Source organism: Chiroxiphia lanceolata, chromosome 17 (genome assembly GCF_009829145.1).
Source record: "Chiroxiphia lanceolata isolate bChiLan1 chromosome 17, bChiLan1.pri, whole genome shotgun sequence".
NCBI lineage: Eukaryota > Metazoa > Chordata > Aves > Passeriformes > Pipridae > Chiroxiphia > Chiroxiphia lanceolata.
In genome coordinates, this window is record NC_045653.1 from 12,352,495 (window position 1) to 12,364,242 (window position 11,748).

General features: G+C 53.5%; 1 protein-coding gene across 1 annotated transcript; it reads left to right on the forward strand.

Annotated features, from left to right (window-relative positions):
- Positions 1–149: 149 nt before the first annotated feature.
- On the forward strand, positions 150–4,885 carry LOC116795543 (BPI fold-containing family B member 4-like). Its single transcript, XM_032705311.1, has 10 exons — positions 150–203; positions 340–356; positions 790–894; positions 1,338–1,484; positions 1,760–1,823; positions 2,205–2,265; positions 2,893–2,984; positions 3,081–3,123; positions 3,829–3,882; positions 4,041–4,885. Exons 1-9 carry the CDS (start codon positions 150–152, stop codon positions 3,858–3,860), a joined length of 615 nt encoding a protein of 204 aa, XP_032561202.1. The 3' UTR covers positions 3,861–3,882; positions 4,041–4,885.
- The last annotated feature ends 6,863 nt before the right edge of the window (positions 4,886–11,748 follow it).

The window sequence follows — 11,748 nt, forward strand, 5'->3', positions numbered from 1 at the left end:
GGCCCTTGGTGGAGAGGAGGCCTGGCACAGGCTCCTTGGTTGGAGAAGGCCTTGGCACAGGGGCATCCTTGGTGGAGAAGGACTTGGCACAGGCATCCTTGGTGGAGAAGGACTTGGCACAGGCATCCTTGGTGGGGAAGGCCTTGGCAATGGCCTCCTTGGCAATGGCCTCCTCGGCAATAACAGCCTTCTTGGAGAGAAAGGTCTGCTTGGCACAGGGCTGCTTGGGAAAGGAGGTCTCCTAGGCAACGGAAGTCTGCTTGGTCTTGATGGTCTTCTGGTGAAGCAGGAGGACTTCTGGGTGCAGGAGGCCTGCTGGGTGGTAGAACCTCTCAGAAGATATCACGCTATGCCTGGTGAGTCAGAAGCCCCATGGTGGGGCTCACTGCAGGTGACCAATAGTGTCCAGGGGATCAGACCCTCCCGTCATACAAACCACCAGTCCTGGGCTCACACGAGGATCTGTGACAGGGGAAATTCCAACCAGAAACGGGAAAAGTCTTCCCCACGGGAGTGCTGTGACACTGCGATGGGCAGTCTGGGAGGTGGGGGAATCTCCACCCTCGGAGGTGGTTGAGAGCAAGCAGGACACAGCCCTGAGAAACCTGACCCTGCTTTGAGATTGGCTTTTCTTGGAGCAGGGGTTGCTCCTTCCTCACCTTCACTTTTACCTGGGAATATCCAAATGGGTAACAGGTCAAACGATGAGCAGGAAGAGACGGGACTGTAGGGTCTGCTCCTGCTGATCCTGCCATCTCAGAGTGGGTTTGATTCGGTGTCGACCCCCAGGTTGAAGGTGCTGAACCTCGAGAACGCCCGAGTGTCATGGAAGGTCCTTCGTGGGACTGAGCTGGTGCTGAACCTGTACTCGAAGCTGGTGCTCCGCTTTCCAGGGTGAGCAGGGCTGGAGAGTGAGGCCACGGGGCCTGAGGGCACTGGGGGATGGGACACTCCCTGCTGCTGGAGAAACATCCCCACGTGCTGAGCGAATGGGCTGGTGAGGAAAGCTCTGAGCTGTACTGCTGCCTCTCCCTGCAGCCATTTCCAGCTGTCCTTACTCCAAAGTGTTGCCTGAAGTGTTCAAAAAACCTGTGGATATGGCACTAGAGGGCCTATTTAGTGGTGAACATGCTGGTGGTGCTGGGTTGATGGTTGGACTTGGTGATCTAGAGGTGTTTTCCAACCTTAATGATTCTATGATTCTGTGATCTGCTACAGGACCAGGAGCCTGGCAGAAGTCCCAAGACTAAAGCACTGTACCAGCCGAGCCTGTGTTGCAGCTCCTGCGCTGCTCCTGTTTCCCCCATAACCCTCCACGCTACTCCCCTTTTTTCCAGGATTTTTAACTTCCTGAGTGGATCCTCAGTAGAAACGAACATCACGTCACACATCGCCGTGACCCAGGACACCCCCGGGGACCTCAAGCTGGTGATTAAGGATTGCAACAACCTGCTTGGCGGCTTCAGCGTCAACCTGCGGAAGGGGTGAGTGTGTGGGTGAGCTCCTGCAAGTTTGCAGTGGGGTAGAACTTCAGTGTCACGGACTGACACCACAGCAACCAGATTATGGGATTCAGATTACCAAGCCCTGAGCATCTGCAATTCCTGCTAAAGCCTGGGGGAGCTGTGGGCTTGCGGCATCTTTTAATATAAGAGGAGACAAGATGAGAGGGGCTCCTCCACAGCCGCTGTTTTGTCTTGATGTCAAGTCCTAGGTTTTGACAACTTCCCTGGTAATTCTTGTGTGTCTTTTCCCTCCCACGCCTCACCAACCTGGTGAGCAGCATGCTGAACTCTACTCTCAAAACCCTTGTCCCTGCACTGGTGAGTGTCTGAATGTTCTTTGCTGTGAAGATGCATTTCAGCTGCAATCAGTGCTCCTGCCAGAACTCTCTGGAAGATTTACACACACACACACACACACACACACACACACACACACACACACACGCACAGATGATCACAGAACAGCTTAGGTTGGAAAGGACCTTAAAAATCAGTTATACCAACCCCCCTCCCATGGTCAGGGATGATATATATACACAATATATATACAATATATATTTATGCCTGTAGCCCATAAGTGAATTCCACAAAATTCCTTGATCTTCCTTACAGTCAGAATTTATTTGTTAGGAGTAATTTCAATTCCATCATGCTGCACCCACAGTGTTCTCACCAAGGCTGTGCCACTTGTCATTGCAGCTCTGCCCGTTAGTGAACATCTGGGTCGGCATCATCAACATGAAACTACAATTCCTCAACCGTAAGTCATTAAGTTTTCTTTTCTATACTGAGTGACACTTGGGTTTTGTGTGTCCAACCACCTCCACGGGCAGCAGGAGTCTCGAGGAGAGCTGAATTCATGGGAACAGAAGTCTCCCTGCATGGAGCAGGAGCAGCTTTGCTCCTCCAGCAAAGCCACTGTGGGTGGCACAGTCCTGGCTCACTGCCACTGCCAGACACCACAGTCCTGCTCTTCTCGTGGGTGTTTGTCCCACCAGGAACAGACTCAAGCTGCTGCCAAGAGGTGGCTCTGCCTGGACCCTCCACTGCAGCCCTGCAGAACCTGTGGGGTTTTCCTTCCCTGGATCTGTTCATGTCAAATCTCAGACATGATTGCTGCTTCACTGCAAGCAGAGCTGCTCCATTTATCCCCAACATTTCCTTTGTGATGGGACACGCATCTGGAAGTTCCTGGGCAGCAGCTTTCATGGGAACCTTTGAACCTCGGGAGGTTTGAGATCTACAGGAAGGACGAGGGGTTTTACTCCTTGATGTGCAGGACGATATTCTCCCAGCCTCTGCCAGACGCTGCGGGCAGAGGGCGCCGGCAGGCTCTGGGACCCACAGCCAGCTTTGCCCAGCCCTGATGGCCTCTCCCTGTCCCCAGGCGTCGTCTCCTTCGGGCTCCTGGGGAAAATCTACTCTGCCCTCTCCAAACTGCCAGTGACATCTGGGCATTTCGTGGAGCTGGATCTGCAGGTACAGCTGTGTCCCATCCCGTGTCCCATCCCATGTCCCTGCACTGCTGCCCTCCCTCCACATTCACACATTCTAATGCCTCCTTGTTCTTTGCAGAATTCCCCATTCCCAAGCACCTTCATCGACTGGCTCCTCCAGAGTGAGTCTGTCTCCATGCCACTATGGGATCCCCAGTGGTGTCTGTGAGCCAGAACAGGGCAGCTGAAAGGGGGACACCATCCTGGGTAGTGGCTAAGAGTGGGAAGGGGGTCCTCATGGTTCTGGGGTGCAGCCAGAGCTGCCAGAGCTGCCGACTCATCTCAGAAGAGTCCCATAGGGCACTTGTACCCCGCATGGCACAGCATGCTGGGGGTGGTTGTAGTGCCTAGTCCTCAGAGACATCCCCCCAGCTCAGGTGGGAGCAGCTTTGCCATTCTGCAGCAGTGGCTCCTACACAGAGAGAGAAAGTCTGTGTGCTCCTACTTATGCCCTGCGCAGCCCTAGAAAGTCACTTCACCTCTTATAAAAGGATTTAATAATTTGCTTAATAGGAGTGAATAATGGTCCTCAGGATGCTGCGAGGATTAATTAATATTTGCAGAGGTGATTGGAAGAGCTTTCAGCTTCATATGCATGGAAAGTTAATATACAGGGGAGGGAAGGAAGAGTTGGAAGCCGTCCCAGCTTCTCCAGAGCCATATTCCTCAGGGCACTAAATCATCTCTGCCCATAAAGCCGGGGGCTCTCGGGCAACTGGCACATGGGACACTGCCAAGCCCGGCCCAGCAGTGGGGGCTGCCAGGGGACAGTGGGGCTGGGGGGCCCTGGAGGAGGGAGTGCACTGACCTGGGTGTCTCTCCCCCAGCCGCAGGTGTTGATCCCGGGAGCAATCCATAGCTGCAGGCTGGAAGTACGTGGGGTAAGGAGGATTTGCTGCCTGGGGACCCGGCTCAGAGCTCTGCTGCCTGTGCCCCAGCGCCGGTGCCTGGTCTGGGTGGGATGAGTCCTGACCCTGCTGCCTGCTAGCAGGAGCTGACGGGGAGAGCACAGGGCTGTCTAAAAACCTCATCCCTCCAGGTGCCTCCACAGGCGATTCCTGAGGAGGAGGAGGAGGGAAGGGAGGAAGATGACTCAATACGTGAAGAATAGACATGAAAATGGAGAAAACCCAGCAAAACCTCGCATTTTCCTCTGCTCTACGTTTCAGACTTCTCAGACTTTGGTGTCTTTTTACAGCCCAGGGTTATCTGTGCCAATGATCATCCATGTCAGTGGTTAGCTGTGTGGGTGGTTAGCCATGCTGGTGACTACAGAGGCAGGAGCCCCAGGTCTTGCCTCTGTGCTCTCCTGGTTCTCACGGCCACAAGCGACTTGTTATGGCACTCACTGATGAAGGGAACACCTTCACCCCTTGTTTCTTCCTCACACCCACTCCAGCTTCACTGGGGCTGGGGTTTGGGCCAGGTAAGGGCTCAGCACAGAGGGGATATTCCAGGTGCTGGAAGCAGACAGCTGGGCTGAAGGCAGGGGTTTGGTCCCCTCACAGCCACCCCTCAGGAATTTCAGGATTTTGCACCAACTGCACCAAACCCCTGAGAAGGGAAGGGAGAAAAGGGATGAACCCGAACCCAAAAGCTGTAAATGCTTTGTCTTTGCTCTCCTTCTGCTTCTTGATTAGCTTACCATTTCAAAAGGGAATTTTACTGTTTCCAGTGATTTCAAGAGGCAAAAAGGCCCCCAGTCTAATCCAGGCGCACACTCAGCCGATTTGTTCCCAAACAGCGACGCTTTGAACTGATCAGAGCGAATGCTATCCTGCCTTGTAATCTCCGAGTGGATTTGGATGTGCTGCATTGTGGGTGAGGTGGATTTGAGGCTGATTCACACCCTTCTGTTACTCCTTACAATAAAAAGGATTTTTCTTCGTCTGCATTCAGCACGTGACTTGGTTCCTTTCCAAACTGCCAAAGGATTTTTGCATTTGTGAGGGTTTTGTTATTTATCTCTCCCATCAGCTACAGGAGTAACTCGCATGTGAGGAATATTGAATAGGTGAGTCTGCTGGGAAGGTGGGGAATCACAAGCGGCTCCAGCCCCAGAGCCAGGCCTGAGTGGAGCCCAAGCCCTGCTCAGGCTGCTGAAGCCCCCCTCTCACAGCTTAAAGTAGCTACAAAAATGTGGTCAGTGTGGGAAATAATATTCCCCTCATTTGTATTTATGCAGATTTATTCTGCCCCTGTCCCTGAGCTGCCGGTTCTTTCAATGCCTGTTCCTGCTCCCACCTGTTGCCAGAGAGGTGGGAGCTGTTCAACATGAACAAACACATCCCTGGTGCCCCATCGAGGCAGGTCCCTGCCGGGCTGGGGCTGGGACCCCCAGGACTCCGGGGTGAGCAGGTGGCAGTAGCCTGCAAGCTCTCAGGCACAGGAGCTCACCCTCAGCTGCAGTGGCATCAAACCTCATCCTGGGGCTGGCTGTGCCACAGTCCCAGAGCAGAATGGCTGCACGGCGAGAGCTGGTGGGGCCAGGGCCAGATTCCTGAGCCCTGCAGCCTCTGGATCCGCTGGCACAGCACCATGTGTGACCAGCCACTTCCCAGCGCCCACACTGGCCCTTCTGGCATCCCTGGTGGGCAGCACCAACACCCTTCTCTGCCTCTGCCCATCATGGTCCTGCCCAGACCCCCATCCCATGGGCGCAGGGGAGTCCTGGTGCCGTTTGCACCTCCCTGGTGCCTCATTCCCATTGCCAGGGTTCCTGCTTGCAGCTAAACATTCCTCTAAAAACCTTGGAGGTTCCCACCACTCTTTTCCCAAGGTGATGGGGTGACTGAGGTGTCACCAGTGCTCTGGAATCTCGGCCCAGCCTCTCCTGCTGCTCCTCCCTCCGTTTACCTCACCATGGCAGCCTGTGAGCAAGAGATACCCTGATACCCTGAGCAGCTCAACATCAGCCCCACCCTGCCAGTTAATCACAGAGGTGGCAACACTACTGAGATGTGGTCATTAGGAGATGTGGTCATTAGGAGATGTGGTCATTAGGAGATGTGGTCATTAGGCATGTCTGGGCTGCACCCATTGCATCCCCCCTGATCTTCACTCTGGCTGCAGTAACACCAACACAACACGCTGGGGACTCCAGGAAATATATCTTGATGCCAATGAGCTGCATGTGCTCAGAGCACAAAGATGAAGAGCAGATTCTGGGTGCCCTTTGATGGCTGTGAGAGCGAGGACAGGAGGGGTGGCAGTGCCTTGGCCCAAGCGATTGAATCCGTAACGCATCGTTGGGCACCTTTGGTTTCCAGTTATTAAGGAAACAGAAGGAGGAGGAAGAAGGAAAGTGCCAGCTCCCATCCCAGGCTTACTGGCTGTGAATGATTGCAAAGAGAGGTGTAAATGTTCCCTCAGTAACCTTAGAGACAAAATGCCAAACCCCAAACCCTTCCAGGTGCTGCCGTGCCATTGGGCTGGATCCCACCTCCGCTGCCACAGAGCGAGGGCTGAGCAGCCAACAGTCATGGTGAGACCTGCAGAGCCAGTGGCAGCACCCACACCAGCCTGACCCACCAACATTAATAACAAATGGTGCCTGCAACAGGAGATGTCCCTGTTGCTGGCACTACCTGACCCCAGTGTGCCAGGACAGGTGACTCTGGAACACCCCAGATCCCTGCAAGTCCTGGTCGCAAGGGCAGAGATGGGGTTTTTTCTGGGGCTGGGGGCACCTGGAGGTTCCTTTAACCCCACTAGGTTCCCCTGCAGTGGCTGGGATATGTGGAAGGGCTGGTGGAATGGATGTTGCAGGGACCTGTGACAGAGCCCCGTGGCTGGAGCCTGGCTTGGGGCTGGTAGTGCCTGTGCAAGCAGAGCTCCAAGTGGTGCCAACTCTCCTGCCCAGAGCACCCCAAGCTGTGTTTGCCCACAGGGATCATTTTGCAGCAGCCACCCCGAGCTCCCTGCTGCTGGTTGCACAACAGAACAACAACCTGAGGGTTGGGGCCACCAGCCAGGGTTTGCCTTGGCCCAGGTCAGTGCAGAACCAAAGCCCCAAAGGCAAACAGTGGCCTTGGCCGTGCCAGTGGCTCTGCTTTTCTCTGTTGTCAGCTGCTTTGGTGGATGAGAACACTCAGCCCCAGCTCAGCCCACTTCTGGAAGGACGCAGGATCAGCTGGTCTGAGCCTATTCCAAACTTCTCCACCCAACACGGGAAGAAATGAGCCCCAGGAAGACGGTGGAAGATGGAGGAGCCATCCCCGGGCAGGGCAGATGCCAGGCAAGGAGCAGTGGTGGGGCAGGACGAACACTGAGGATGTCACCAGCTGTGGGAGTTTTGTCCCCCAAGTCCTGGGGCACCTGTCCACTGTCCAGAGCATCCTGGGTGCTGTTAGTGTTGCCACTGCTTCTGCCACGCTGAACATGGGATGGGGAAAGCTTTCCTGCCAACAGTAAAAGGGTTTTTCACCAGAATTTTGATAAGAAATTATGGGAAGAATTTTTTTAATGAAAACCAGAACGCTTCCCCTTTTTAAAGAGAAACTGGTTTTGCAAATGCCTCCTGTTTGGTTCTCATAGCTTCAAACAAGGCCTCCTACTATTCTTTTTTAAACTTCCTGTAATTAAATAACAGAAAGATGACATAAAAAAAAAAGAGAAGAAACGATTGAAAGACACTAAACGCAAAAGAGAATGAAGCATCTTGTGTAGTCTCAAAATCCTGTATCAGCCCAACCAAAATCAAATCTTGTCTCTGTTCCCGTGCTCCAGACATTCCCCTCGCTGTCCTCATGGATGCAGGAAGGGGAGGAGGACAGTCCTGTCTGGCTGTTCATTTTCATGGCAGTGCACTGAATATTAATCACCCTCAGCCCTGTGCTGGAGGCGCTGCTGCAAATCATTGGTCCTGCAGCCTCTCTGTAATTCCCACATGTGGGACACGTGGGATCCCCACAGTGACCTGGCTCACAGGTAACCACCCTAACAAACCCCCCCCCAGCAGCATCCCTGAGTACCCTGACAGCTCCGTTGAACATGTCACTGTGCATCAGGCTGTTGCCATGCCTGGGTTTGCTCTCAAGGAATTGGGTGCCTTTCTCCTCCTCGTTAATGTGAGAAAATAAACGTAGGGCAACGAGGTTGGTTCCTGCATTAATCCTCTCCCCACGCAGCTGACCTGGCCCCGCATCCCTCCTCACCTGTGCAAGCAACTCCTGGGAATGAAGCCCAAGGAAAAAATGTCCCTAGTCTTACTGAGACTGAGGAGATCTGGGTGCCTTCAACACTGACGGGCTTTGCTCTTGACACCATTGAAGACACAATGAGAAAACCCCCCACAGAAAAAGGCACTCGGCTGGGCTGACCACCCTGCTTGTCCCCAGGCTGGCCACCCTGCTTGTCCCCAGGCTGGCAGCCCTGCCTGTGCCTGTGCTGGCAGCACTGTCTGCTCCATGTTCCTGGTGGCAGTGGCAGATTCCCCACTCCGGCTGCCTGGGAAGGTGGCTCTGACCCAGCAGGAACAGGGACCCCATTCAGGGGCTGCCTTGAAACAATGTGAAATAATTCCCTTTTACATTTTCTAGAGGAAGTTCTGCTCATGGGGAAGAGCCCCTGCCAGGCACACAAAGCATGGAAAGCAGTCCTCTGTTTTTCACAGATACAGTTGTCCAAAAGATTTGCAGCACCTTTGCCTCATGGGAGGCATTTTAATTCCTCTACTGACTAATGCTCTTGAGAGCCTCAGGCATGTCAGAGCTCAGCCTGGGATCAGAGGGATGCAGAGAGACAGGGAGGGAGTGAGTGGTGGTCCCTGACAGCCCCAGGTGCAGCCCCACCACAGCCCAAGAGCCCTGCCCTACACACCCAACAGTCACTGGGCCATTCCACACTGTCTCTGACCAGCATCAGACCATCTTCACGTCTCCGATCTGTGCCTGACTGTTAAATAACTCAGCAGCAGGGGAAAAAATACTTGAAAAAATATCTGGAAGATATAGAGCCATTAATGAAAAACATCAGAAAATAGATATCAAGTAATGACACCACGATGAGAGCCTATTAATAGGAAAGGCTAAAGATAAAACTAATTTAAACCTGATGAGACAAGACATCTCATCTTCAGGAGAATGAGAAGTCAATAGTTGCCTGTCAGTAAAGGAAATAAATTGCTCACAAGGGAGGAGGGAAAGCCACAGGACTCCCAGGCCCTAGAGAGTAGCAGAGCCTGTGACAGACTGTGAGATACCCTCTGAATTCACAAACCCCAAGGACTCAGAGCAGCCACTCACCACTGGTGCCTCTGTCATTGCCATGCAGGTCACAGCCCACAGTGCTCCAGGACTGCACAGGGACATGGAAGGAGTCTGGGGACAGACGACAATGCCACCCTGGGGGGCTGCAGGGCAGCCTGGGGCTGGTCTAGGAGTGCACCAGGCAGTGGCAAGGCAGAGCCTGGTGCATTTCCAGCAGAGCACGGAGTTTGCTGTTGGCTGCAGAGGAACCTGTAGGAGCAGCTGTACCTGTCCTGCTAGAACCCAACTGCTGCCAGTTCCAGAATGGAATGAACTAAAGACAGATCTGATTCTAGAACTGGAAAACATTTTTGAAAGCTCTTTATGTTGCGTTAAATCCCTAAGCTCTGTGCCAAGATCTGGCTTCAGAAATGGTGATGAAAAGCCACTGAAGGAAACCTCTCTGGATCCCCAGCCCACAAGCAGTCACGGTACAGCAAGGAGGAGGAGGAGGAGGAGGAGGAGGAGGCCTGGGGGAATGGGCTGGCAGGCACATGGAGCCTGTCTGCTGAAGTGAAAACCTGTGAGAGAAGGGGAGGAAAGCATTCCCTCCGGCACAGCCTGGCAGGCTGCTGGCATCGCTCAGAGGCAATTCCTTGTCACCTGCCACAGCAGAGCGAGGCTCTGGCCGACCTGAAGCAAACTGTGCTTGCAAGGCTGCCATCAGGGAAAACACCCGTCCTTCCCTCCACCGTCACCATGACATGCAGAGGGAAAACAGACTGCAGAGCTCCGGGGGTTCTGGGGAAGGACGTGACACACCCTGGCCAGCTCTGATGCTGGGAAAAGCCCAGTGCTCTGCCCAAGTTGCTTTGAGAGCCTTAGAGAAAGGAAGAAGGCTGGGCAGGGGCGTGAAGGCAGTGATGGGCATCAGTTTTGAGACTGTCCTTGGGCCAGTAAATGCCAGTGATGAGCAGTGAAGACAGGCTGCAAGTGCCTGCCGCAGTCTGTGCCTCTGCTCCCCGAGCACAAAGAGATTCGTTCTGTGAGGGGGCTCCAGGGAACAAACAGGCTCTTGTTCTCCCTGACAGCGACCTTTCTGCCAGGTGAAGCTATTTCTGTGCGAGGAGGATGTCCAGCCTTGCCTACACACCCCGCCAGCATAAAGGAAAGCACAGGCTGTGCCTTACGAAATCCCGGTGTCAGGAGATGCCTCAGGGCACGTCTGCTTGGAAAGTAAATGTCATCCCAGCACTTCAGGTCTGTGCTGGGAAACCTGATCCACCAAATGCCTCCTTAAGTGTTTGCCCATGGGTGTAACCAGGGCACGACTGGCTGGGAAGGCAACACTTGCACCTGCAGAAGGCACAGGTTGAACATCAGCGTGGGAAATGTGAGGTCCGGGGGAGTTCAGGGCTCTCGTCCCTTGGGAACAGAAACGTGCAAGAATCAGCACGAGGTGTGAGCTCAGCTTTCCCAACAGCCGGATTCAGGGAGCAAATCTGACAAGAGACACAGAAACTGCATCCTACCTCCTCCTCAGCTCAAGAAAACAACACATGCTTTCAGGCAGTGCCAAAGAACTCACTCAGTCTCCAAGGTCACCGTAAGCTCTTCCTAATGGATGCTTTGCTGCCTTAAAACCTCAGTCTTCATTCCCCAGGCCTATAAAACTAAAAAGGCAAAGCAAATGGTGAGTGCTACGGCTCCCTGGGGAGGCCGTGCACTGAGCATTATCACCTCCTCATCAAAATGTAAAACCCAGCTCTCCTCCTCATTAGTCTCCCGCTCTTAAAATAATGATTGTAAAACGGCCGCAGATGGCCTCATAGCAGGATGGAGGGGGGAGGGCACACCGTGGTCTGCATTTCCCACTTGAAAGAGGTGCTCGTGGGGAGAAGGTCAAAACGAGCAGGGAAAGGTGAGTGTCAGCCCTTTCCAGGGGTGCTGGCTTGGGTCACGGTCCCAAAATGCCCGGGAAACATGAGCTGAAGAGCTGCCACAGGGCAGTTAAACTGGGCCACTGCCCGGCAGGGTTAATTAGCCACACAAACCTTGGCCTCAGCATGGGTCTCTTCTTAGGGGTGATGCTTATACATCCTGCTGCTGCCTTTGGGATTTCAACTTAAACTGCTGCCTCTTCCTGAAAAACCTCCCACGCCAAAGGTGCATCCTCACTGGGCAGCAGAGGACCAGGCCCTGGTTTGTGAACCGGGGCAGAAGACACCTTCCCATGTGCCTGTCAGCACCTCAGAGCCCTCAGGGACCGTGCTGACTGTGCAGATTCACTTCTAGGAGAAGGGACTCAGCACTGAGATAATAAGCAAAATGTATTTGTTTCTTGAAGTCTAATGAATATTCAGTGAACCATGCTGTTTTCAAAGAGATGCAATTATAGCCCAGAAAGAGCTGAGCAGGAGAGAAGGCTTTCGAGCAAAACCCTTTCATGTTTATTTAAAAATTCTGCAAAGTCACATAAGACTGCTCTGCTACCAGCTGTTCCTTCAAAACTGGTCACTGGATAGAGCCTTTTACAAGATTTTTTTCTAATGACATGAT

Coding starts and splice junctions, on each gene's coding strand:
- LOC116795543 (XM_032705311.1), top strand. CDS start 150: ATGGCCTCCTTGGCAATGGCCTCCTCGGCAATAACAGCCTTCTTGGAG. Junction 895..1,337: donor CTGGTGCTCCGCTTTCCAGG/GTGAGCAGGGCT, acceptor CCTTTTTTCCAG/GATTTTTAACTTCCTGAGTG. Junction 3,124..3,828: donor CATCGACTGGCTCCTCCAGA/GTGAGTCTGTCT, acceptor TCTCTCCCCCAG/CCGCAGGTGTTGATCCCGGG.